At 47.5% G+C, this 27594-nt stretch overlaps 1 protein-coding gene across 5 annotated transcripts in view; it reads right to left on the bottom strand.

Annotated features, from left to right (window-relative positions):
• Positions 1-1319: 1319 nt before the first annotated feature.
• The window catches only part of KIAA0319L (KIAA0319 like), a 118030-nt gene continuing 91755 nt past the window's right edge, over positions 1320-27594 (bottom strand). For 2 of the 5 annotated variants that reach the window (XM_033422160.2, XM_033422161.2), the window contains 6 exons: positions 26971-27130; positions 21321-21463; positions 20349-20471; positions 19527-19617; positions 16957-17048; positions 1320-6608 (listed from right to left, as the gene is read on the bottom strand). In XM_033422160.2, coding sequence (XP_033278051.1) covers positions 6325-6608; positions 16957-17048; positions 19527-19617; positions 20349-20471; positions 21321-21463; positions 26971-27130 — 893 coding nt within the window. In that variant the 3' untranslated portion in view covers positions 1320-6324. Of the gene's footprint in view, positions 6609-9393; positions 10664-16956; positions 17049-19526; positions 19618-20348; positions 20472-21320; positions 21464-26970; positions 27131-27594 lie in introns of those variants that run through there. The other 3 variants (XM_033422159.2, XM_033422158.2, XM_004266479.4) reach the window with 2 other exon arrangements.

Raw genomic sequence — 27594 nt, 5'->3', positions numbered from 1 at the left:
TGGCTGGCTTCTTCGTCCTTCTGACATGTCCCCATTATTTTTTCAGCATTTAGTTACTCAAAACCAAATGTTCCAGCATTATTTTGTACTTTCCCTTCCCCAGTCTTAGACTCAGCCATGAAGCCCTAATGCCTGAGCAATTGGTACGCTTGTTGCTACTAAGATAAAATTGTTCCTATGCCGTCAGTGGATAGACTCAATCCATAAGCAAATATATACACATGTTTATATAACTATATACAACTCTACCATCTATCTGCCTATCTGTCATCTATCATCTATCTATCATCTATCTATCATTTATCTATCATCTATCATCTATCATCTATCTATCATCTATCATCTATCATCTATCTGTCTATCTATCTATCTATCAATCATCTGTCATCTATCTGAACCTGTGAGTTCATACCAGTTCTTCCAATTTGAGTTCAATACCTTGGGAGAAAGACTTCTCCCTTTCCATGTTCATAAATCCTTTCTTAAACACTGAGAAATCTGTCTCCCATTATCCTCAATATATATAGTTATTTTCTCAATCAGTTAATGTATTTGCACAACGTAATCAGTCTCCTATTCCAGTCACCCACTGTCTCACTTGCCCTGTTGCTGGGCTGCTTCACTGTGGCCCCCTTCACCAGTGGGCTTCCATGGGCTCCAGGCCCACCAGTTACTCCCTTTACATGCATTTACTTCCTCAAACACTAATGTCCATTCAGGGAGGGCAAGTGAAGATGGAAAAGAAGGGGTGAGTCTGTCTTCAGTTAAGTTTAAGATGTTTACATTCATTTTAACCACTGCTATTAAACCACATTTCTGCTGTTATTTCACAATTTCTACTTAGTGTACTTTTTTCCCCCTTGCTTTCCACTGAGTAGCAATGGAAAATTTTCTTCTACCTGTTTAAAAGTAATACATTCTACTTTTTTATTGATGTTAATACTAAACATGTGCGTTTACCCCTATTGGTTTCTTTTAACTGTCATCTAAATCTTCTTCCTGGTAAGATTTTGGTCTTCCCAATCCTACCATGTGGATATTGTTTAGAATTTTGGCTCTAGGTTGTTAATTACTTCATTGTTTTCCTTTCCTTCCCCTTCCTCTCTTCTCTTCCCCCTTCCTCTTCTCTCCTCCCCACTTCCTCTTCTTTCCTTCTAGCTGTTTCAGACTACAGATCTTCCTCAACTTATGATGGTGTTATGTCCCAATAAACCCATCATAAGTTGAAAATATTGTAAGTTAAAAATGCGTTTAATGGGACTTCCCTGGTGGCGCAGTGGTTAGGAATCCGCCTGCCAATGCAGGGGACATGGGTTCAAGCCCTGGTCTGGGAAGATCCCACATGCCACGGAGCAACTAAGCCCGTGCACCACAACTACTGAGCCTGCACTCTAGAGCCTGCAAGCCACAACTACTGAGCCTGTGTGCTACAACTACTGAAGCCTATGCACCTAGAGCCCGTGCTCCGGAACAAGAGAAGCCACCACAATGAGAAGCCCGTGCACTGCAATGAAGAGTAGCCCCCACTCACCTCAACTAGAGAAAGCCCGCTTGCAGCAATGAAGACCCAATGCAGCCAATAAATTAATTAATTAATTTTAAAAAATGCATTTAACACACCTAACCTGAACATCATAGCTTAGCCTAGCCTACCTTAAAGGTGCCCAGAACACTTAAATTAGCCTGCATTAACATTAATTGGGCAATACCATCTTACACAAAGCCTGTTCTATAATAGTGTTGAATATCTCATGTAATTTATTGAAAATGGTACTGAAAGTGAAAAACAGATGGGTTATATGGATACAAAATAGTTGTGTCGGTGTTTTACCCTTGTGATCGTGTGGCTGACTGGGAGCTGTGGCAGCTGCCACTGCCCAGCATCACGAGAAGGTGTCCTTCCACACACATACTGCTAGCTTAGGAAACGATTAAAATTCAAAAGATGGTTTCTACTGAATCTGTATGACTTTCACACCACCATGAAGTTGAAAAATCTTAAACCATCGTAAGTTGGGGACCATCTGTACAAACTTTGCCAAAGTATTTATTTGCTCACCCTTACTTCCTATATGTCTTCCCATGTCTAAATTTATTTTTCATATTTAACCACTTCTAAGTATATTTTAGGTGGATCTATTGTGAAAAAATTCTGAAGCTTTGTATCCCTGAGAATATTTTTTATTCTACTTTCATGTTTAAATGGGTTTGTTTTGATATAAATTTTGAGTTCAAAATTCTTTTCCTTTGGCATTTTGAAAACGTGATTCCTTTGTTTTCTTTCATCTAAGGATACTGTTAGGAAACCTGATGTCAATCTGATTCTTGCTCCTTTGTAATTGATCTGCTATTTCTCTCTGGGAGCTTTCAGAATTTTTCATTTTCTTAGGTGGTCTTAAATCTCTTACTACAGTGTTTCTGGTTGTACGTTTTCCTTAATCATCCATGAGTTCCTTCATCTTTCTTTAATTCTGATCAACCTATTCTCATTATTTCTTCAAATATTTCCTCCTTTTTTCTCTTGTCTTTTTGGACTCCCATTTATTCAGATGTTGGCACTTCTACTCTACTGCTGGACTGCTGTGTGTGTGTGTGTGTGTCTTCTGACCATTTCCTGCTTCCTTTTGGTAAAGGACCTTGAGATGATGCTCCAACTAATTGGTTGGACCTGTATCTGTCCCTGTATCCCATTCATTATATTTTCATAACATTTTCACTTGGTTCTTGTTCCTGCTTCATATTGCTAATATTTTCCTGTATTTTTATTTTGCTTTATTTTCAGTTCTTGGTTAGAGAGTATATGTTTAGTTTGCTGTCTTCGGGGGCCAGAGGTTGTATTCTGGTTATTTTGGCCTGTGAGCTCATGTCCCTCCAGAGCATTAGCTTTTCTGTCTGGTAGTATTTATTGGTGAAAGGTCAAGGCCAAGCTCTGTGCTGTCCCTTTCAATTAAGAAGGGGAAGGTAATGACCTCTGGGTACCTCACAGTCACTGTCAACCACTCTCCCAGTAACTGCTCAAAGATTTACTTTCAGAGCCTTAGGAAGAAGCAGCAATTCCTAATTGTCATCTACCAGGCCTGGGGCTTTGGAGGGGGGAAGGGTTTTAATCCCAAGAGCAGCTGCCTGGCCCACCCCCTCTTTTTACCCCAGCAGAGATTTTGGGCTGACTCGGTAGTGTCCCTCTGACGCCAGTGACTTGGCTGTGTGTCTCATGTTCAGCAAGCGTAAACTCACTGATGTCCTACCTGCCCCTACAGTTTCTGATGACCTTCAGTGTCCTAGGGGTTCTTAACAGGATTGGGGGAGATTTCTTGTCGGTTTGGTTTTTGGTGGTGGTTCCTCAGATGTATGCTATTTCCTAAGGTGTATTGTTTTCCTAGGGTTAATTTTTGAGGAAGGGAGCCAGTAGTCTATGCTACTTCATTGTCTTAATAGGAACCAAAACCCCCAGTATATCTTTGCTGTCCTTTTATTTTCAATCTCTGTATGCTATATTTTAGGTGTCTCTTGTGAATATAGTTTTACAGGTATATCCCATCTGTTAACTTCTGTTTGGAGGTGGTAGTGGTAGTTTTAATATCCAATCTAACAACTTCTGCCTATTAAGTGATCAAATTTTTTTTTTTTTTTTTGCGGTACGCGGGCCTCTCACTGTTGTGGCCTCTCCTGTTGTGGAGCACAGGCTCCGGACGCGCAGGCTCAGCGGCCATGGCTCACGGGCCCAGCCGCTCCGCGGCACGTGGGATCTTCCCGGACCGGGGCACGAACCCGTGTCCCCTGCATCAGCAGGCGGACTCTCAACCACTACGCTACCAGGGAAGCCCAGTGATCAAATTTTTAATGCTGCGGTTTTACCTCTATTCCTGCTTTGTTTGGTTGATTGAAGTATTTTAATTTTTTTTCCTCTTCTGGTTTAGATATTCTAGTTCTGAATTTTTAGTGGCTTACTCAGTATTTATAACAAGAACACCTGACTTCAACTCTAAAGTTAATCAGCATTTTTACTGTCCTTCTATGAAAGGAGCTTAGATTACTTTCATTTCAATTACCACCCTACCTCTATCTTAAATGGCATTCATTGTTTAGTGTTTTAATTCCATCTTTTTATTCTCCCCCTCAAGTAGCACTACCTGGGAGGTTATTCGGCCAGGTTACCTTGGAGTGTCAGCTCAGCGGTGACCAGATCCTCTTCCCTCTTCAGCTGGCGTGTTTTGAGAAGCCAACTCTTCTGCATCCCTGGCTTGGTCAGTCTGTGCTAGGCTCTGTGTTCATCCTAGGCATGCTTTCAAGTGCATGCCAGCCACCATAAGATGACATGGGCACTTTTGGAATGCTGAAGTTGACACTGCTTTTCCAAACAAGAATATGGCATTTTGGGGCTTCCCTGGTGGCTCAGTGGTTAAGAATCCACCTGCCAATGCAGGGGACACGGGTTCGAGCCCTGGTCCGGGAAGATCCCACATGCCGCGGACCAACTAAGCCCGTGTGCCGCAACTACTGAGCCCACATGTCACAACTACTGAAGCCCACGTGCCTAGAGCCCGTGCTCCACAACAAGAGAAGCCACCGCAATGAGAAGCCCATGCACCGCAACGAAGAGTAGTCCCTGCTCACCGCAACTAAAGAAAGCCCGCAGGCAGCAACAAAGACCCAACACAGCCGAAAATAAATAATTAATTATTAAAAAAAAAAAAAGAATATGGCACTTAATAGATCCAAAGAGTACCACGTTTAAAAGCGCTTCATGCTTTTGATAGAGATAGCTTGGGATTTTTGAGCGAAGGTAGGGATAGAGTGGTGTCTGTGCTTTCTCCAGAGCTGCCTGTTGTTGGCATTAATCACTGATGAGCACGTGCAGATTATAGGCAGCATGACAGGAACCCTCTTTGTCTGACGCACGGGTGTTTGAGACTTGTGGTTTGTCTCCATGTAACCCACCAGAATCAGAAGAGTGTTATAAAACACGAGATGGCTCCACAGCCTCATGAACCTGTAAGCAAGTAGGAGGCAGGAGGTTGAGTGCTCTATAGAGTGTAGAGGCACATGAGTCACTGTAGCCCCAGATGCAGCCCCGGGTTTTAGAGGAGAGAGATTCTAGGCTGCTAGGAGGCAGCCTACTTGAATCTAGTCTACTTGAAGCCCGGAGGGCATTGCCTGGGGGCAAGCTTAAACTGCTCCAAGGGCGTGGCACTTTATCTGCTTCCATTTATTCAGCCAACTAATAAACGCCAAGAAAAAGCATGTGACTCAGATATTCCCATGATTCAATTCCCCATTTTGGGCTCTACAGTTCAAACTGGGAGCCCAGGTCTGACTCCAAGTGTATCTTGACATTGTGTTTCTTAAGGGCACTGGACTCCTTCAGAGATTCAGGGTGTGTGTGGTTACCTGCAGATTACAAAGATAATGACTTTCCTCCCTGTAGCCATATTTCCAGTTGAATACTAAAATGCTGTAGTCATTTACAGCACAAAGTTTGAATTAAACACTTTTTGCACTGGATTTGTCCTGGCTCTTCCTTTAAGCTTTTTAAATTTTATTATTATTATTTTTTAATCATAGAAATGGGTGTTTGAAAATCTTCAGTCTTCTGGGCTACAAGATATAGCAACAATTGAGATACCGCCTCTCAACAGATTGGAAGTTCCCACACACCCAGATCTAGTTTAAGTTTCAGATTGCTGCTGATTATTCCTCTCCAAGCCCTCAAATTCCCAAACCACACACCACAGGTAATCATACCCCCGAGGATCCCTAGGCATGTTGCCCTTATCCTAAGGGAGGATCTGAGTTATTACTGTCTGCTCTTCAGAAAACATACAAAGGGCACGTGACCTAGAACTGTATGGCCGCCCCTCCTGCAGCCCATGTGGCTGTCACAGAGCCCTGGGCTGAGGCATCTTTGTCAACCCTGCTAGCTTACTTGGGCCCAGGGAGGCCTGTCAAAGGAGAGCCTGGGCCCACAATCTTAACACCAGCCATTAGTTCGCTTGTTTTTTGGCCGCGCCGCACGTCATGTGGGATCTTAGTTCCCTGACCAGGGATCGAACCCATGCCCCTTGCATTGGGAGTGCAGAGTCTTAACCACTGGACAGCCAGGGAAGCCCCCTACTTTTTTTAAAACAATGCATTGGTTAGTACAATAAAGTTCATTTCTCTCATCACAATCCAACGGTCATTCTGGTAGAGCAGCTCTCTTCTAAACGGTGGATTAGGAACTGGGCTCCCTCCACCATGCATGTCTCTCCCATGGCCTCAGAGTCCCCCGAGTGCTCCTCTGCATCTGGCCAGCAGATGGAGGAGGGGGGCGTCACACAGAAGTTTCTAATGGGTCAGGGCTGAAGATGGAACACCTCTCTTCTGCCCATATTGTGCAGAAGGCTGGAGATGAAGTGATTTGTGTCCCGGAAAAGCACTCTGGTTTGGCAAGCAGCTGATCTCTGCCACACCCAACTTCAAGGGCTTCTCCCTGAGGTGGTTAAGAGGAACTGGGTTGGGTACTTTCCCTCTTTGTCTCCAAATCCAGCTGGTTTGCAAGTCTTTTGGAGCTGAGCTGCTAAGGGCCGTTTTCTCCCTTGTCAAGGGTATGGTATGGGTGCACAAATATTCTGAGGAATTAATAAAAGATCAGTTAAATCACAATAACCTATGGGGTGTGGGTTCCAGGCATCAGTATGTTTTAAAAGTTGGGCAGGTGATTCTAACGTGCAGCCAGTGTGAGAACCACTGATGTCGATACACAAGAACGTGATTTGTTAGAAGTGGGGACCGGGACCTATAGCGTAGCTCAGGTGAGACTAGGGCACGGCAATAACCTGCCAGCCAGCGTTTTGTATCTGCACTGAGAACTGGACAGGAGGCTGGCCTTCCCATGAAAGGTAACTTTAGTTTTCTTCCTTGTGACCAAAGAAGCCTGATCAATACCCTCCAATGTCAAACCCCAGCAACTCAGAGAGGCCCCCGGGGTGGGGGGTTGACCTGTTAGGCAGCACTTGGACACAGAGGCACACACCCCACCTGGGCCTTTGTGGGGAGGCACGAGAGTGGACAGCCCCAGCCCTGGCACTGGAAATCCTGGATATTAAGTAGGCACCACCAGCACCAACCACAAACTGGAGGGTTACGTAGGTGAAAGGGGTCATAATGGTGGCCTGGGTTTTTTGGGTTTTTAAACATTTTTATGTTATTTATTTATTTTGGCTGCGTTGGGTCTTCGTTGCTGCGTGCGGGCTTTCTCTAGTTGTGGTGAGCGGGGGCTACTCTTCGTTGCGGCGCGCGGGCTTCTCATTGCAGTGGCTTCTCATTGTTGCGGACCACAGGCTCTAGGTGCGCAGGCTCAGTAGTTGTGGCTCACGGGCTTAGTTGCTCCGCGGCACGTGGGATCTTCCCGGACCAGGGCTCGAACCCGTGTCCCCTGCATTGGCAGGCGGATTCTCAACGACTGCGCCACCAGGGAAGCCCGGTGGCCTGGGTTTGACCAGAGACTAAATAGGGGCCTTTAAACCTCAACACAAATTCCACAAAGGAGTCAAGGGCCTGATCCATGCTCCTCAAACCCTCCTTCCCAGGGGCTCACGGCTCCTGACTGCACGCACCTTCTTTCCATACCTGTTTGTTCTCAGAGAACAACTCTCAGTGTGTGTGGCCACCTGTGCTGGCTCCCTTCACTGATCAGATAGGCCAAAGGGAAGCTGGAAGAACAAGATTCAGAGCCTCCCCCACCTTTGCTCCCACAGAAGGAAGGCCGTGCTGCAGCCTTCCAGCCCGAGGGGTTTTCTTTGAGCGTTGCTTCCTGGTGACTAAGTCTCCTCTCCACACATAGCACCTGTGGGCTTCAAGAAATGCGAGGATGCCCTCTACTGGCCTTCCCTCTGGCCATTCTAGAAAATGAAAGATGGAGGCCTTTGAGGGTGGAGGAGTGTTTAGCTAGGTTTGGTCAAGGCAGGGGCTCCCAGGCTCCTGAAATTCAGGATTATTTCAGAAGGGTTCCTTTGGGGTGACAGGGATATATGGAAGTAGCCTAGCTCTCCCTAAGCAAGCCCAAGGATTTCTGGCTCTTTCATGAGTCAGGCAAGAATAGGGACACGGCAGTCTTCTCGATGCAAGACCCCAAGCCAGGAAAGCAGCACTGGTTTCTGGGTTTTGTCCCTTTTTTGGTGGGAGGAGTAGGGGATGAAAAATTCTTTTATTCATCTGAGACTGAGATAAAAATATATCCTTCAATGAGCTGTGGCTGAGATAAGATATAGGAACGAGGCCCAAAGAACACAGAAGAAACCTACAAAGCCAGTAAGTTATCAAGTCCTGTAGCTCCTTCATGGATCCTTCAAAGTTCTTCCAATACACCAACCTCACTAAGTCCCGATCGCCTGCCCACCAGCTGCTCTGGGGCAGCCTGGCCTGCACACCCGAGAACACACGCGGCCCTAGCCCACAGCGCGCCCCGGGCACATTCAAGCTCCCACTCCTCTGAGCTTCCTGCACCCTCGCTCGGGACGGGTCAGCTGCTGCCTCCTATTCATGACACACTGAATGTGCACTTCTAGACCAGCGGTTCTCAAGAGTGTGGTCCCCAGACCAGCAGAAGAGCATCTCTGGGAACTTATCAGAAAGGCAAATTCTCGTGTTTCGTCCCAGTCCTACTCAATCAGAAACACAGAGGTGGGGCCCAGCAACCCATTTTTAAAGGTGGTTTTGATCCAGACCACGCACAGGCTCTGCTGGGCCCGAGTTCTAATTCCGTCATTTACGGTGTGTGGACCGAGTTACTTCTCGTATGCCTCGTTTCTGTTCCTGTAAAAACAGAACCAATACCGCCCACCCTCAGCTGCTTTTTGTGCACAGGGCCTTGGGGAAAGAATGAGTTCCACAGTCCTTCTCTCCCCTCCCTTTCCTGGGAGTCCAAGACCGAACAGCAGCCCTCCTTGTATCCCACAAGCTCAGCAGGCTGTCCCTCCAACACTGCTCAGTGTTCTGGGGGCCCGGGCCAAGCCCTACTGCTTTGGAGACCCCAAAGAGAAGGGCAGGGCCCATAAAGGCCAACCTGGGCACTGGGACACGCTGTATCCCCAGCTTGTCCACGGGGTAAGGGTAGGGGTGAGAGGGGGTGGTGGTGTTTGTGTGTGTATGCATCAATTTTGTGTTCACAGAAGGTCGAAGGAAGGACAGAAAACTCCCCTCCCTAAAAGCCACAAGGAGCAGCTGGCCAGCAGGGGCCAGGGCGGTGACTCCTCCATCAGCAGCCACTGAGGCAGGGTCCCAGCACCACACATGCTGATGCCAGGCCCATGATCTCCCTGCCGGAGGCCATCATGTCACAGGGACATACAGGTGCCTGGACCCGTGGTAGAGGCCAGCAATGGAGCACAAAGCGGCACACCCAGCAGGCACATGTACAATTAAATAGCATGTTTAATCATCTCACAACAGACTGTAGTGCAGTAGTATAAACTGTAAGTTTCTTTTTAAAAAGCCGCTCCCCCAAAGCTCCCATTCCTCAACACCCAGAAACCATGGCTGAGGAACCAGTGACAGGGCCGGAGGGATTCAGGAAGTCTCTGTTCCATGAAGCTGAAAGTCTTTCCAGGTCAAGGTTGCCTTATGAGTAGCCAAGAGCCCTAGGAGGAGCTGATGCACACACACTCACTCTAACACACACACACACACACACACACACACGCAAGGGACACAGAGAGAAGACACTCGGACAGACGGACACAGAGGAGACCGCTGTGGGGCAGTCACACACGTGCACTCTCATGCCATAACATTCCAGTCTGTTTGTGGCTCTCTCCTCTGGGCACAGGGAGTGGTGGCCTGATCCCTGAAGCAGCCAGGGTGGTCAGGAGGAAGAGGGTGGCAGTCTGTTTCCGGCCTGGCTACTCTGACACAACAGTCCAGCAGCCAGAGGGGCCCCTCTGCGTTCCTGAAACAGCCAGCCCTCCCCTAGCCCAGCAGCAGCGGTGAGGAGGGGCACCACTTCCTCTGGGCCTAGCAAGAGGGCGCTCCGCCCCAAAGCCGAGAACAAAGAACGTGCCTGCAGGCAGGCTTTTGGAGCCAGGGGGCTGGCGGTGCTTGTTTCTGTACCCAGGGGTGGAGGACACAGCCAGGCCTCGCTGTGCAGATGCCCCGGAAGCAGCAACCCTGCCAGCAAAGAGCTGGAGAGGAGGCCAGGAGCTGCCAGTGTCCATCCTCGGAGCAGAGGAGGGGTTCCAGAAAAGGAGGCCCTGAGGTGAGGAGGACCTACCAGACAGGTTTAAAGAGGAAACCTCTTCATTCACAGCTTCATTCAGGGGTTCCCGGAGAAGGTCTCTGGATTCAAGTACCAGCAGCTCTAGTTGAGGGTATTAGGGTGGAGTGACCAGCGGACGCTGGGAGAACAGCTGCCCTCAGACATGGGAGGTATGAGAACCAGCCTGGCAATGCCCTGCACCCTAGCACTGCCAACCCCTAATCTGAGGAGACAGACCAGGCGGCTACAAGATCTCCTCCCGTGGGCTCCTGGCCTTAAGCGGGGTCTGCCCGTTGGGCACGGAGCCGTTCTGACCATGCAGGAGTTTGCCCTTCTCTCGGTCTGGCCATGTGAAGATGGCGTCGTCACTGTCCAGCTCCGACTCCGAGTGCATCAGGCTGCTGCTCAGCACCGGGCCTTTGTGTCTGACGCCTGCAAGGGAGTCAAGGGACCCAGCGTCAGAAGCACAAATCTTCTCTTCCTTGAGCCACACCCTGCACCCTCCTCCCAGCCTGAACAGAAGCAGAGGGACAGGGCCAGTCATGGTCCCTCTCCTGAAAAGGAGGCTTCCCAAGTCCTCCCAGCCCTGGCTAGACGGGACAGTCCATCAGGGAAGCCTCAGAGAGCGACCGATCAGGTTCCAATGCGGATTCTTTATTTTCAGCATCTATTAGCTTTGGTTAGTGCCACCCAACGACATTCTCTTTTCTCTCTCTTTTAAATGTAGAATGTTTTATCTCCCTTTATGCAGAGGGTGGAGTTCTGTGGGGGGCAGGAAATACAAGGAACAAGAACTTAGGCTCTAGAGAATGAGTTTTGTCACTGTACCCTGGCTCAGTATGGATGTAAGGTGCCTGCCAGAGGTGCTGACACTGAGTGAGGACACAATTTCATTCTACGCAGACGTTTACCCTGGCTTCGCTGAGAGGGTACAAGGGGTGGGAGAGCAGGCATGTGGCCTGGAGAGGCCTCTGCTGCAGAGCCTGACTGAAGCGGGGACTGTCCCAAGCCGTCAGCTGGTCAGAACACACAAACGAGGACCCATAAGAAGCACCTGAGGTCAGAAAAGATGCCTGAGATTTTTTCTTTTTAATAAATTTATTTATTTCTTTATATTTATTTTTGGCTGTGCTGGGTCTTCGTTGCAGTGTACGGGCTTCCTCTAGTTGCGGTGAGCGGGGGCTACTCTTCGTTGCGGTGCGCGGGCCTCTTATTGCGGTGGCTTCTCTTGTTGTGGAGCACGGGCTCTAGGCGCGCAGGCTTCAGTAGTTGTGGCTCACAGGCTCAGTAGTTGTGGCACACTGGCTTAGTTGCTCCATGGAACTTGGATGTGGAATCTTCCCGGACCAGGGCTCGAACCCGTGTCCCCTGCATTGGCAGGCGGATTCTTACCCACTGTGCCACCAGGGAAGTCCCAAGATGCCTGAGATTCTATAAGTCACTGTAGTTTCCTTCACTATTCATCCTTATGGCTGCAGAGGCCAGACCATACCACAAGGTCTGGTAATAGTTTTAGGGCAGATCCCATCCAACAGCAAGATGGCTGCCCGCTGGCTGGTACAAATACTACTCCAGAGTAAGCAAAAGGTAGGCTGAGACAGCAGAACTAGAAGTGGGAATTGCCAACATCAAGAACCCAGCTTGGGGCTTCCCTCGTGGCGCAGTGGTTGGGAGTCCGCCTGCCGATGCAGGGGACAGGGGTTCGTGCCCTGGTCCGGGAAGATCCCACATGCCACGGAGCGGCTGGGCCCGTGAGCCATGGCCACTGAGCCTGCGCGTCCAGAGCCTGTGCTCCGCAACGAAGAGTAGCCCTCGCTCACTGCAACCAGAGAAAAGCCTGCATGCAGCAACGAAGACACAACACAGCCCGAAATAAATAAATAATAAATAAATTAGTTAAAAAAAAAAAAGGTGACCAGTCAGGTGAGCTGTGTTTGAACCCTCATCCTCCAACAATCACTCTCCCTCCCCCTGGTCCCATCCAGGTCCCCAATAAACACTGAAAGAAGGTCCTGGGATGATTCTCAGGCATTCTGCCCTTTCCTGGCCAGACATGACTTCAGGCTGTGAACGATGAGGGCATCTAGACTCTGACTGCACCTGTCACTCGGCAACCACAGCCCCACAGACCTTGCCCGTGTGCTGGTCATCTGCGCAGTGTGCTCTGGGGCCCAGCTTGTCCATCTCAGGGGCACGGTTCTGGGACATGACTGTGGACGGCCACAACTCCCACTGATTCTCAGGACTGCAGAGCAGCAGGGCCAGAGAAGAACACCAGCTTCCCAGGCTTTTCCAATGTGGTAGGGGACAGTGGCAACGTAAGAAGCGTCAAGACCAGGGGAGCGTCAACGTTCTCAAAACCTCTGTTTTGCCCCTATAGATGAAATATCCTTTGAGGGCTTTCTCCTCCAGCATCCAAGCACTTGAAGTTTCCCTTGTTCCCTAAAGCCCTTCTGGGCCATAGGTGTGGAGGACAGGAGCTTAAGGGGGGACGTGTTGCTGGCTCCAAAGTACACAGCACTCACCCGGGCCCTCCTACCTCTAGCTCCCGCTCTGCTTGAAGAACTGAGTGGGATTCATCCACTAAGCAATACAAGCTAGGAAGCTGGTTATATCAGTGGGTGCTGAACACATACATCTCTGACTCAGCAATCCCGTTCCTAGGTCTACACCTAACAGAAATCCATACACATGTCCGCCAAAGGACATGGGCAAGAACGTTTACAGCAGCACTCCCCATCACAGCCCCAAATGGAAAGAGCTCAGCTGCCCATCAACAGTATACCTGACAAATAAATATATTCCTACGAGGGAAATTACACGGCAATGGGAACGGCCGAACGATTGCTCTACCTAACAACACGGATGGATGTCCTAAATGTAATGTTGAGGGACAGGCGCCAAGCCCAATGATTCCATTTATATAAACTACTCCAAGATATTAGAAGTAAATTGGGGGGAGGCAGGCAGTGACTGGGAAGAAGCACAAAGGGGGCGCTTCTGGGGGGCCGATTACATGGGTACATTCACTTATGAAATGTGCTTATGATTTTCTGTACACATTAGACTGAATCACAGAAAACTGCTATTTTTATAGGTCAAAAGTCAATTATCAGTAATCTTATATGGTTCAATCTAATAGACTTCAATAGAAAGTCTTGAAAAAAAGTCAACAGAACAGCAAAACCAAACCAAAGCAAAACCCACAACTGCTGAATGTAAACCACGTCTCCTGAGGGTGGGCACGTGTCCCACTCCGCCTGCTGGCCTTCGGTGCCAGCGGCTCCGAGCTCACTCGGGTGGGCGCACGCCACGTCCAGGTCCCCCTCCTCCCGGCGGCATCCACCTCGGCTCACTTCCGCACACGTCACGCTCCACTAAACTCACTCTTCTTCCGGCTGAACTTCAGTTCCACACCTTGTACAGTTTGGTCCTGAATCCCATTCTCCTCATCCTACTGGTGACTCCACTCTGGGTTGCACCCACGAATCCACTGCAGAGCCCAGAACAAGAGCCGGGACTTCTGGCCTGGTCAGACCCACACCAGATGCAAGGCGACTCTCACCGCCTCCTCACGTGGACACTGTGCACAGAAGGGCCTGCCAACCCTCATCTAGTCTCATCTTGGTTACCTGGGAGCAGCTGGCCACCTGCAGCCCTCCCCACTCCCTCCCTTTCCCCACAAGTCTGCCTTCCCATCCTGCCGTCACCCACCCGCCTGCCTCAGAAGAGGCATCTTAAGCCCTTTACCCACTCCTCCCTCCTCCCTGCCCAGGACCCTCCCCTCTGTCTTCTGCGTCTCTGCCTGCAAACGCGCTCCTGAACCCCGTCCACCCTGTCCTGAATCTCCACTTACTGTCGCTCAGCTTCTAAAAGGACTTTTAAGTATTTAGGGCCTCCATTTTCTCACCACCAACATACTTCCTAAATAAACTGCACTTTGACTTCTGCCATCTATCACTCACCATCTACTCCATTTTGTTAGGTGACCAGAAACTTCTCCAGTGTCGTGACTGCCGTCATCACCAATTCTTACCCTTTTCTTCCGCAGCAGCAAGCACGCTGACTGCTCCCTGGTGACACCCCTCCTCCCTCACCTCAGCTCCTTAGCCCTGGACTCTTCTTTTGTCCCTCAACACTCTCCCCAGAAGCGATGTGATCTACTTTTGCGGAGCCGACCGTCACCAGCATACAGAAGATTCCTATCCAGTCCTGTTCTGCTGAGTTCAATTTAATTCGTCTCCTCTTACCCGAACTGCACCGACTGTCCTAATTCTGTCGTCAGGGCTATCAGTCTCTTGTCTCTCATGTCAGAAGGCAGCCTGGACCTTTCCTGTCCCTCCATCCCACTGACACCAAGCTGTCTGAGCCATCATCATCCCTCCTCGGACCGTCACAGAATCTCCTTGCTGGCCTCCACCTGTAATCTCGTCAATGAATGAAATGTTGTCACTAGACTAATTTTACCATGCCAGCATTCTCAAGATGTCACTTCTCATCACCATCAGAACAAATGCTTAACTCCTTAGGCTGATGTTCAAAACTCCCCATAATTTCACCCTCCAGCCTCATTTCCTCAACCCCACTCGTAACTGTTCTAAACCAAACGATCCTCTCCAGCGCTGCTCTGCAGTCGTTTGCATCTAGGGTAATAAAAGCACCCAATCCACAGATGCTCGGGCGCCATCCTTTACTTCTCCTTCTCTCTCACCCCCCTTGGAAAACGTAGCATGAACTCAGCAAGCCTTCCCCCCAGATGGATCTGGAACCCGTCTGCCTCTCTCCATCTCATCATCTCTCCACCATAAGGGCATTCTATCTAATCTCCTCTCACCCACTTTTGCCTCTCCAATTCCTTCACATAGCAGCCACAGTTGTCTTTTTAAAATGTAAATCTAACTGCACCATGCACCTCCTTAAAAAAACTACCCATGGCTCCCCATTGCTCTTAGAAGGAACCCACAGCAAGGTCCCTGCTCACCTGTCCAGCCTTGTGCCACTCACCCCATGCTCACCATGTCTTCTTCAAATCCCCTCTGCTCATTCCAGCAGCTGGGCCATCACCAGCTTTGCCTGCAGTCCTATTTCCCAGAGTCTTCACGTGCCTTACTCTCCTTCTCGTCATCCCTTGGGTCTCAGCTTAAGTGTTATTCTTTATAAAGACTTCCATTATCACATTTTGTATATTTGGGAACTTGTTTGTTTAATGTCGGCCCGACATAAACTACACGAGAGCAACGTCTTTCTGTTTAGTTCACTGTAATATAACCAGTATCTGGCATAGGGCCTGGTACACAGTGGTATTAATCCATATTTACAGATGAATAAGGTACAGTCCCTACCTAGTAAGCGGACAATCAATAACATAACTGATATAATACAGTGAGAGAAATGCCAAAACAGACATGTGGGAGAAAGATAAGCACGACTTTAATTGGCAGGTTAAGGGAAGGACGAGAAAGTGCTTTCTGGACAGAAATATGAACCAACAAAACTGGTTTAGAAAAGAGAGATACCAGCAAGGAGGAGGATCTCAGAAAAGCACAGTGACGTAAGCTCACCAGGGCCATGTCTACCAGACCAAAAGTAAGTCGCGAATGACTTCAAGGAGGGGAAAAGCCTTGCCAGAGCAACATAAACACAACCTTGGCTACCCTGTGGACGGTGCTGTACAACGTTCTCCCCTCGAGGCCTCATCCTCAGTATCCTGTGTGCGCTCTGGCTGCGCTTCTGTGGTTCGCTAGGCCCCAGCCTCCAGGCACTGCCCCACAGCGTTCCCTAACCAAGCTGCCTGGGTGCTGACAGAGCCCAGGCTGCCTATGAGCATTTATTCTCTTCTCATATGTCTTCTCCCTCACTACAGTGAAATTCTGACGGCAGAGCCTACGGTTTAGAACTCTCTATAGTCCCCTTACAGCCTCTCCTAATACGAAGCTTTAAGCATGAGAGATGTTTAATAAATACTTTGTATAAAAATAGTTCTACTAGCAGAGTGTTTAGGAATAGCTCTATATAGAGTCCAGCTCCCCTAAAGAGATGAGGCCTATCCTGTGGCGTCCATGATGAATGGGAACCTCACCAATGACCTAGTCCAGACAAGGACGGAGGGCCTGCTACCCACCCTGGCCCTCCGAGCCCCATCACTGAAAGCCGTCTTAATGCTTGTGCAGCTGGAAATTCTTTGACAGATGAGCGCAGTGCACCTGGAGCCAGCAGGGGAGCTGCCCTCCACCTGCTCTAAGACAATGATGGAGGCTGGATCTACCTGACAAATACTGGAGAGAGGAAGATGGGAGAGGATGGCTGGCGGCAAGGAGGCCAGCTGGCAGACGCTGGCTTTGATCTCTTCGTGGCCTCACCTTGTCTGCCCAGAAAGGACAGACTGATCAGGAATAAGAGACCAAGGTCCCTGAGCCTCACTACAGGGACAGCTTGAAAAGCTGAACTCCAGGCAGGAACCCTGAGGGGAACGAGCAGGCAAAGGAAAGCAAGGGGCTGAGCCCCTCGGCACAGTCAAAGGACCACTAAGAAGTGAGCCCTGGAGTCTGAGCTTGTCCAGTAGGCAAAGCCGACCCTGAGCCCTCATCAGGGACGGGACAAGATGCTTTTCCAGCACAAAGAGCTGCCGACAAAAACACACTTAGGAGGGACTGTGATGGTGGCGGCTCTTCAGGGAGAGCGCACCAACCTAGACACCCCCGGTTCCCAGTTCCCGGGGCCACTACCTGCTCGGGAGGTTGGCTTCAGTTCCAGGCTTTCCTGATCCGTGGCATCCAGGATCCTGTACTTGCTTTTCCTCTTCGGTTTTCCTTTTTGTCTGAAAAACACAATCCCCCGCTCAGGAAGAGGTTCTGTGTGAGGCGCAGGTAGCCCACCGCAGGGCGGCAGCCAGACTGCAGGCAGGGCCCTGCCTGGGGGACGCTGCTTGATGGAAGGGGTGCTTCTCCTTGTTCCTCAGCTGGGAAAGGCAGCAACTGGGATTTGTTACTCAAATAGTCCTCACCGATTTGGGAAAAGGTAAAGGAAACATTATCATTTTATCATGGACTCACCACTCCACAGTGGCAATGAAGGAAGGACAGATGGGTTAAAAATGTAAATAAAATGACGCTCCTATGCTGGAAGGGTATAGGGTGGAGGAAAGCATTAAACCAGCAAAACCTTTTAATGGTGGTTGTCTTAGGCTGGTGGGAATTTTAAAAAATTCTTTTAATTTTCTAAGTTTTATTGTGAGATTATATTGCAGGTTGAATCTCAGTTCTGCCACTTATTAACTGTGTGTCCATGGAAAATGTCATTTTCCTGAGAAAAGGTTGTTATGCATATTAAAAAAGATATTACCTATAAAATGTATAAAATGTTATACACATTTTATACATTTTTGCTTGGTACACAGTAAACATAGAAATGATATTATTAATAATTAAAAACATAATAAATGTTACCATTAAATATTATAAGACTAGATAGGAAGACTAAATGAAAAAACCTGAAAGACTTAATCATGACTAACCTAAGTCTACAATTACGTAAAAACATATACACGTGAGAATCCCAAACTGAAAGGAAGGCAAACAAATTAAGAACCCATGTGCTACAGCTACATGTAAAAGAATGAAATCAGAACACTCCCTAACACCATACACAAAAATAAACTCAAAATGGATTAAACAACTAAATGTAAGACCAGACACTACAAAACTCTTAGAGAAAAACATAGGAAGAACACTCTTGGACATAAACCACAGCAAGATCTTTTTTGACCCACCTCCCAAAGTAATGAAAATGAAAACAAAAATAAACAGATGGGACCTAATGAAACTTAAAAGCTTTTGCACAGCAAAGGAAACCATAAACAAGACAAAAAGACAACCCTCAGAATGCGAGAAAATATTTGCAAATGGAGCAACGGACAAAGGATTAATCTCCAAAATATACAAATGGCTCATGCAGATCAATATCAAAAAAAAAAAAAAACCCAATCAAAAAAATGGGCAGAAGACCTAAACAGACATTTCTCCAAAGAAGACATACAGATGGCCAAGAAGCACATGAAAAGATGCTCAACATCACTAGTCATTAGAGAAATGCAAATCAAAACTACAATGAGGTATCACCTCACACCAGTCAGAATGGGCATCATCAGAAAATCTACAAACAACAAATTCTGGAGAGGGTGTGGAGAAAGGGATCCCTCTTGCACTGTTGGTGGGAATGTAAATTGATACAGCCACTATGGAAAACAGTATGGAGGTTCCTTAAAAAACTAAAAATAGAATTACCATACGACCCAGCAATCCCACTACTGGGCATATACCCTGAGAAAACCATAATTCAAAAAGACACAGGCATTCCAATGTTCATTGCAGCTCTATTTACAATAGCCAGGTCATGGAAGCAACCTAAGTATCCAACGACAGATGAATGGATAAAGAAGATGTGGTACATATATACAATAGAATATTACTCAGCCATAAAAAGGAACCAAACTGGGTCATTTGTAGAGATGTGGATGGACCTAGAGACTGTCATACAGAGTGAGGTAAGTCAGAAAGAGAAAAACAAATATTGTATATTAACACACATATGTGGAATTTAGAAAAATGGTACAGATGAACCTGTTTGCAAGGCAGAAATAGAGACACAGACGTAGAGAACAAACATATGGACACCAAGGGGGGAAAGGGGTGGTGGGATGAATTGGGAGATTGGGATCGACATATATACACTAATATGTATAAAATAGATAACTAATGAGAACCTGCTGTACAGCACAGGGAACTTTACTTAATGCTCTGTGGTGACCTAAACAGGAAGGAAATCCAGAAAAGAGGGGGTATATGTATTCATAAAGCTGATTCACTTCGCTGTACAGCAGAAACTAACACAACAATGTAAAGCAACTATACCCCAATTTAAAAAAAAAAAGAACCCATGTGCTAAGGTGGTGAGGCTGAGGTGTGGAGTATTAAAGGCCACACACCCTAGAGATAAGAGCCAGGTCCACACCCCAGGCCCTCCCACTCCCACTCCAGCCACAGCCACGTTTTCCAGGTGGCAAATCACTGCAGTGACAGCCACTCAGCCTACAGGAGTGTGCTTCTGCCCTCAGGAGTGTCAGAGGTAAGGAGAACTTTTCTGTGCATGCCGTGGGTGGGCCATGGCATGTAACAGCGATGGGAAGGGAAGAAACCCAGGACTCAGCGCCCTCAATACAGAAGGTGCCAGATACCTCTCTAATGAATAAATATGTAATTAGAAGCACGAACAAATTTCCAGGGAAAGTCCATCTTACCTCTTACAACAACAGATTACAGTCCAGGAGAGGATTCCCAAGGCAACAACAATGACAAAGGAAGCAATGATAACATATAACACGCTCCACTCTGCCGAGAGAAACAAAATATTAAGGGCAGTGAAAAAAGAGGCTAGAAGGGAGGTCTGGGCTGCCCACCTTGGGTAGGAGATGGCTTCGCTCTGTAAACAAGAAGGCTCCTCGGGCTGCCTAGGGAAGGTGAGACCTTGGAGTTAAAGGCAGCTGAAACTTTAAACCTTATGAATTGCCCCTGTTTTCTAGCTGGTGCTCTGAGATCCTGGGGAAGTGGGGCAGGCTGTAAGGAGCTTTAACAGAGGGAAAGGGGGGAATGGAAACCTACGGGCTTCCCTGGGGCCAGAGTACACAGGCACTCCAAAAAGACAGGAGGCCTTGCGGCTCGTCTGATTTAGGCTGCATTTTGTAGTTGGTCTGATTTAAGCTTGTTTCTTCTTAAACAACTACTTCAGGGGAGTTCCCTGGCAGTCCAGTGGTTAGGACTCGGCGCTTTCACTGCCAGGGCCCAGGTTCAATCCATGGTCGGGGAACTAAGCAACTAAGATCCCGCAAGCTGTGCTGGGAGGCCAAACAAAAACAAAACCAAAAACAAAAAACTGCTTCAGAGCTTTCCTCTAACCTTGAGCAAGTGTGGAGGAAGGAAGTAAACGTCCTCTGCAAACAGAAAATACACAAAGTTCTTCTCCTCGTTGCTCATCTGCCTTGGAAACACCAACACCCACCCACTCAACTCAGAGCCACACTCAACGCCAAACCAGCTGGCACAGTTCCAAGCAGAAAACTCACCACAGTTGCTATCTCCATCCCTCAGCTGCACCTTGATGAAATTCTCCATCCAAAAAGGGTCACAGATACAGCGTTTGGTGAATGAATCACAGTGGCCATGGTCAGAACAGTTCAACTGGCATGCTGAAAGTAGCAGGAAAGGGAAAAAAGTCAAGGGGCGTCAGAGCCGGGGGTTGACCAAATTCCAGTGCCCATGAAGATACGAAGGGATCCCCTGCTCAAGGGCCTGTGACGACATTTCCTGGAGACCTGCCCCAAGAACCTTTATAGCTGGACACAGTGCCCATTATTATCATCATGGATAAAACTGGAGCAGTTAGAAAGGCTCCAGACTGTTTTTACTTGCTGTTTCTCCATATCAGCAGTTCTTAATCTTTCATGTCCCACAGACCCCCTTCTCTGAATAACTGCCGAAATAAAACACATAGTATTACAAAGGAAGGCAATTATACTATACATGTTTTTGAAGTATTTAAGAATACAGAACTTTAAAATAATATGTGCGTCTTTATTAAAATATTAAGTAACAAGATCTAGAAGTGTGTCTAACAACTGTCATAATTTTGAAGTGGTGATGAGTAAAAATGCTATTTCATTATGTAGTATGATACAAAATTATCTGAGATTTCTATTGCCTTAAAGTCACATGTTCTGTTAATACTAACTGTAGTTTCTTGCCTACCTTCATGATTGAGGAAAATAATAAATTTCAGTTAGAGGTTCGTGAAAATAAAGATGTAATTTTTTTCCCATTCAAACTCACAGCCCCTCTGAATGCTATCTCAGGGGCCCATGGAAGGTTAAGAAGCTCTGCAATGAGTGGAGACTCTTTCAAGAAAAAATGGTAGTTGAGGAAAGTGATTATCTCCTTGTCCCAGAGAAGAGGAAATGAAGCCCAAGGACAGCAGGGACTGACAGATGAGCTGTGGACACTGGGTGGACTCTCATTCCCAACTTCCCAGAATTACTCACTGACAGTATTGATTTCCAGGGCTCTGAATATCAGAAAGTCTGCCTTTTGCTTCCGCAGCTCACTCTTGAGCATCACTGCCACCTCATGGCCTTTGAAGATCTGGTGAGGAGGCTCATTTTGAACAAAAAATACCATCTTGGTGCTGCAGAGACATGGAACAGTATGAACGAGCTGAAGCTGTCAACACGATAGCAGCAGCTATCATTTGCTAAGTACCTTCTGTTTGTGCCAGACCCTGTGCTAAGTGTTATACACATTCACTCACAGGAAGCCCGTGAGAAAGGGGTTATCAGCATCATCTCCATTTTACAGAGGACAACACTGGGGCTCAGAGGGGTTAAGTAACTTGCCCAAGGTCACACAGTTAATTATGGCAGAGCCAGATCCCAACTGATATGTCTGACTCTAAAGCCTATGCTTTTAGAAAAGGCCTAAGCTGCCCCAACTAACAAGAAGACCTATTCCAAAAGCTAACTGGAGGCCAGAAAAATGGGGATTTGGTTATGGGTACATCCCTGCTGTCAGCCTTTTTTTTTTTTTTTTTTGCAATACTTGAGCCCCTCACTGCCGTGGCCCCTCCCGCCGCGGAGAAACCGGCTCCGGACGCGCAGGCTCAGCGGCCATGGCTCACGGGCGCAGCCGCTCCACGGCACGGGGGATCCTCCCAGACCGGGGCACAAACCCATGTCCCCCGCATCGGCAGGCAGACCGTCAACCACTGTGCCACCAGGGAAGCCCTGCCAGCCTTTTAACAGCTAAGAGTGTGGTGCTGTTGGGTTTGTGCCTGGGTTATCTATGAAACAAACCACAGTGCTTTGTAAAATATAAATTGTTGGACAGCATCAAAGCATTATCCGTAGGTCAAAACATAGCCAAAATGATCATTACTATGACAGCAACAATAAAGACCCCACACAATGGTGTGGCCAGTGCAAGATTATGTTATTCTAGGCCCAGAATCTGTTCGTTTTCTGACCGTCAACTTCTGTCCAAGGTAGACCATGTCTGAACTCACTTCTGGGTGGCACAAAATCTGTTCTCTCTGCCTTGGCCTCCATTTTTGGCAGCCTGCTTCGTGACTCCGTGTTAGTCTCACAAACTGAACTTTCCCAAACAGTGGGTCACATTGGGTTTATAGGTGAGCCCCAGGTATTGATCCCCACAGCACACAGGGTGGCTGGGTGGGACCTGGGTATCCCAGAGGCCCTGGACCAGCTGCTTCCAGTATAACTGTCTATTTATCCCCAAGTGCCATATAAACAGCATCATTTTCTCTGGGTGAACTGACATCAAAGTTTGGGAAGCCCTGTCCTAAAAGCCTTTTCAACGCTTGCTGCATAGTGAGGCTAACAATGGGGTATTATAAACTCCAGAATCAAGAAACAAACCTTTTCCATAAAAGATTTGTGGTCATTTCTCATACATATACTACTATATATAAAATAGATAACTAATGAGAACCTACTATATAGCACAGGGAACTCTACTCACTGTTCTGTGGTGACCTAAATGGGAAGGAAATCCAAAAAAGAGTGGATATATGTATATGTATGACTGCTTCACTTTGCTGTACAGCAGAAACTAACAGAACATTGTAAAGCAACTATACTTCAATAAAAATTAATTTAAAGAAATCTGTGGTCATTTCTCATATTTTCTCCTAGTTACCTAATTCATGCTTACAGTTTCAATTTCTGTCTATATACAAATAACCCTCAAATCTTTGTCTCCTCTCCCTATGCCCCTCCTGAGTGACCAAATCTGTATCTGCAAATGCTTGCTAGAATATCTATACCAGATCATCCACAGGCATCTCAAATCCAACATGTTCCAAAATAAACCTATAATAATCACTAACTCATTACGTGTTAGAGACTACACAAACATTATCTTATGTAATCTTCAACACCCCTATAACATGGGTGCTAGCATTTTTATAAGTGAAGAACGGGTTCGGAGAGGTGCAATAATCTGCCCACTGTCGCAAAGCTGCCACTAACAGAGCAGGGCTCAGAAGCCAGGACTGCCTGGTGTGAGGCCCATGCTCTTTCCCATTGTAATACACTATCTCCCTGCAATCATATCCTCCTCCTGAATTCCTCAGCTAAGCCAATCTAGGCCAAGCCAGAAACCCAGAGTCACCGTGATGCGTCTCTCTTCCTCGTGTCCCAGAGGCAGTGACGGCAAGTACGCAAGCAAACCCTTCCGCAATGCTCTTACCCGCACTCTCGCTAGTGTCCACTGCTTTGTCCCAGCCAATTCCCACCAGCTTGATGGATCCCAGCAGCCACCTTCCCTTTTCCTATTCCCAGGCTGCTGAGCAGAGGTTAAAAAGAAAGTCCTAATCATCATGCTGTCTCTGACCCACTGAACCCTGACTGCATATTAGATTCATCTGGGGAGTTTTAAAATTTTAGGTGCCCAGACCTCACTCCAGACCAAATGAATCATAATCATAATCATAATCATAATCATGGGGGGGTGAGGCTTGGGTAATGGTATGTTCATAAAAGCTCCAGGTGATACTATTATGCAGCTGGAGTTGGGAATCGCTGCTCTCACCTCATGTCTCTAACCTTGGTTGAGACTCCAATATTGCTCAAAGCCAGCATCCTTTCCTGGAGCTGCTGTTCTCAACCTTTACCACTTTCCTCAGGCTGCCCACCTCATTCTCACCTCAAAGCAGATGGCCTTGCCTCCAGTTTCAGAGAAAAAACAGGACGTTGGTACCAATACTCTCAAATTTCATCCTTCTCTACTTCTAAATTCACCCATAATAGCACATCTTCCCTCCTTTCCTCCTGCCTCCAGGGAAAGTGGTCTCCTGCTCTGCCCACAGCCAGCGCCCCAGACCTACCTCCATTTATAACCCGCCTCCCCAGTCTCCACCATCTACCTTTCCTCTGCACCTTCCCCTCAGTCTATAAAAATGTTCAAGTATTTCCTATCTTTAAAAGGTGTTCTTCTGAGCTTGTCTCCCATACTGTTTTCAACAACAGCCTCTTCAAAGAGGCATTATACTTACCATCTCTGTATCCTCAAACTATGAAAAAAATTTTCTCCCAGCATCTAAGTAAAATGATCTCACTATAGTTCTGATGATCTTACTAATTACAAACCCAAAAGCCTGTTTTGCGTGCTCACCACACCTGTCTCTATAGCACCTGAATCCTTTGGCAGCGCCCCTTACTGCCAGCTTGTCCCTTAACTTCCAGCAGACAGCTCCCACCTGGTTTTCCTCCCATCTCTCTGACGGCTGTTTCTTAGTTTCCTTTGCTGGCCCTTCTTTCCTTGCCTCCCCCTTAAATATTGATGTTCTCCAGAGCTCTCTCCTCAACCCTCTTGACACTCTCCCAGTGCGACTCATCCGTCCTCATGGCCTTAAAGCCTGCCTGTATGTAGTGACTCCCTATCTCAGGCCTTCCCTTCCACCTCAAGTTCCAGCCTATATGTGCTACTACCTGTCCCTATGTAACCCATAAGATATGCCAAATTCAACAGTCAGAACTGAACTCATTACCTTTTCTTTGAAACTGGATCCCTAATCTCAGTTAATGGGATTCACCATCTATCTAGGCATCCAAGCAAAAATCCTCATACTTGATGGCTCACTCACCTTCATTCCCCAAAGGTCACCGAGTCCTACTGATTTACCTCTGAATTTCTTTTAATTTCCTCTTCTCTTCTGCCATTTCCACCGCCACTACCTCAATTCAGGTGTTATCACCTTTTTTACTAGACTAGTCCAAAAGCGTCCTGATTGGTCTCCCAGCCTTTGGTCTCTCCCTACTGTTTGTTTGTTTTGTTTTTTTTTTGCCGAGCCATGCAGCCTGTGGGATCTTAGTTCCCCTCTGTGTGCCATGCGGGATCTTAATTCCCAAGACCAGGGATTGAACCTGCACTCCCTGCAGTGGAAGCGCGGTGTCTCAACAAATGGACTGCAAGGGATGTCCTGATCTCTCCCTATTTTAGTCTAGCCTCCACACTACCGATCTCTCTAAGGAAAAAAAAAAAAATCTAATATCCTTGCTTCAAAAACAAAACAAAACAAAAAATTCACACATATAAAACCAACTAACTTGAGTCCTCCTATCCGAAGTATTAACACTAAACTGCTTGGCTTGCTTATGACTGTTCTCAGTCTACAGAGCCAGCCTTATTGTCCCCCATATCCTAGGGCCCGGTAAATGCTCTGAACCCAAGGACTTCTTCCAGAGGAAACTCCGTACTTTCATACCACAGGACCATTGCTCATGCTGTTCCCCTATTCTGAATTTCCTCCTAGTCCTTCTATGCTTCATCAGGGCAAGTTTTACTTCTGGAAAATCTTTGGACTACCTCAACCCTCCTGGAAGAATTAATCGCCCTTGCCTGTGTCTCCATGATTGTGTTACCTGAAAACTGGGTTCTCTACGTGGTGTTGAGCCAAAAGACACAACCAAGTCAAAAACGAGGAGAAAGAAGACTTTTATCACTTGTGGCAAGTAAGGAGAACACCGGGATCTTTCCCAAAGCAGTGTCTCCGTGAGCAGCAAAACTGCGGAAGCTTTAAGCTCAGGGTATGTGCATATTCGTGAAGGGGCTTGAGCAGAGGAGAATTCAGCACAGAATTGCGACAAAAGTCAACAGAGTCCAAGCTTTAGCTGAGGGTCATGAGGGTCAGAAAAGGTCGATATCATCATTCCTTAGGTTCCAGTTGATCTGGTTGTCAAGTACTTCAGGCTACCTTTACCACTGAAACAGCACTGGGAGTCTTTACAACTGATTTACTATTTTTGCTATTGTTACTTCTCTTGCCTGAAAAGAGTCATTTGTTCCTGCATTCCTTTTTGTTTTGTTTTGGCCACACCATGCGGCTCGTGGGACCTCAGTTCCCCGACCAGGGATTGAACCCAGGCCAAGGCAGTGAAAGCCTGGAATCCTAACCACTAAGCCACCAGGGAACTCCCTGTTCCTGACTTCTTTTTTTCCCCTTAAGATCATTCATTACCGAGACCTGTTCAAGGGCAAGTACTGTGGCCAGGCTTAGATCACAAAATGGCTTAGGCCAAAAATTGCTTTGCTTAGGTCAAGAAAGCCATGCCTGGTTCTCTTTCTCTGAGGACCCCCTACACTATCTGCTCACAATAGCACTTATTCTGTCAAATCCACCCTGTACTGATGCTATATGTTAACTTGATTACCTCCCCTACTAGACTATGGTCTTCAAACATCATAGGCCTCTTCTGACCTTGCACCCTGCTGCAGTGTCTAGTACAGAGCCCATTACCTGTACTAGAAGAGTACATTTCTTCTTCATTAAAAAAATGAACACTGGGCTTCCCTGGTGGCGCAGTGGTTGAGAGTCCACCTGCCGATGCAGGAGACATGGGTTCGTGCCCCGGTCCGGGAAGATCCCACATGCTGCGGAGCGGCTGGGCCCGTGAGCCATGGTCACTGAGCCTGCACGTCCGGAGCCTGTGCTCCGCAACAGGAGAGGCCACAACAGTGAGAGCCCGTGTACCGCAAAAAAAAAAATGAACACCATGAGTGGTTCCTGGTCAGAGAGCCCACCCTTCTCTACCTACCCACACTATTTCTCAGCTCAGTCAAGAAGTCCAGGGGACCCCCTGGTCTTTCCTTTTCTCCCCCCATTCATTGCCCAGCTACCTCTGCTCCGTGTACGGCTGAATCTTTTGCACAATGATGTCGGAATCCAGCACCCCCAGGAGGACCCCAATCTGGCGGATGAACATCCCCTTCAGCCTCTCAGTTAGCTGACTGACGTTGACATCCAAGATGATCTCCACCAGGTTGTTTTTCCTGGGATCTGGAAAGCATGTGGATCAGTCATGGCTTTAGAAGTAGGAGAGTTAACATAGACCTGCCACTGTGCATGTGCTTTGGCCCAGGAGAGAATGTGGTGAGAGCATTCAGAAATGCAACTGCCCTCCTTCAAAATGGAAAGGCACAATAGTGAATTCCCCATTGCTTTGTCCTGGTCCCCAGCAATCTGGGGCTGGCTTGGAGAGCTTCAGAAGCACTCCTGGTCTCTACACCAACCTGGCAATTACCACACATGTGCTGGGGACCAGGCCGAAGTGATGGAGTTTAGTGAAGGAAGTGGGGAACAGAGAAACACTTTAAGGTTTGTTTTAAAAGTCTCTGCCCAGTTGGCTTTGCTGAACTCTCCAGGCCAAGCGGCAGGTAGCTAGTGATCTCTCCTGATCCAACCTGATTTTCAGTAACTTGCTGTACTTTGTTTACAACAATGGGAGGGAAATTTTCCATCTC

Source organism: Orcinus orca, chromosome 1 (assembly GCF_937001465.1).
Source record: "Orcinus orca chromosome 1, mOrcOrc1.1, whole genome shotgun sequence".
NCBI lineage: Eukaryota > Metazoa > Chordata > Mammalia > Artiodactyla > Delphinidae > Orcinus > Orcinus orca.
Note: the sequence above shows the minus strand (reverse complement) of the source record. Positions and strands in the feature narration are given on the sequence as shown.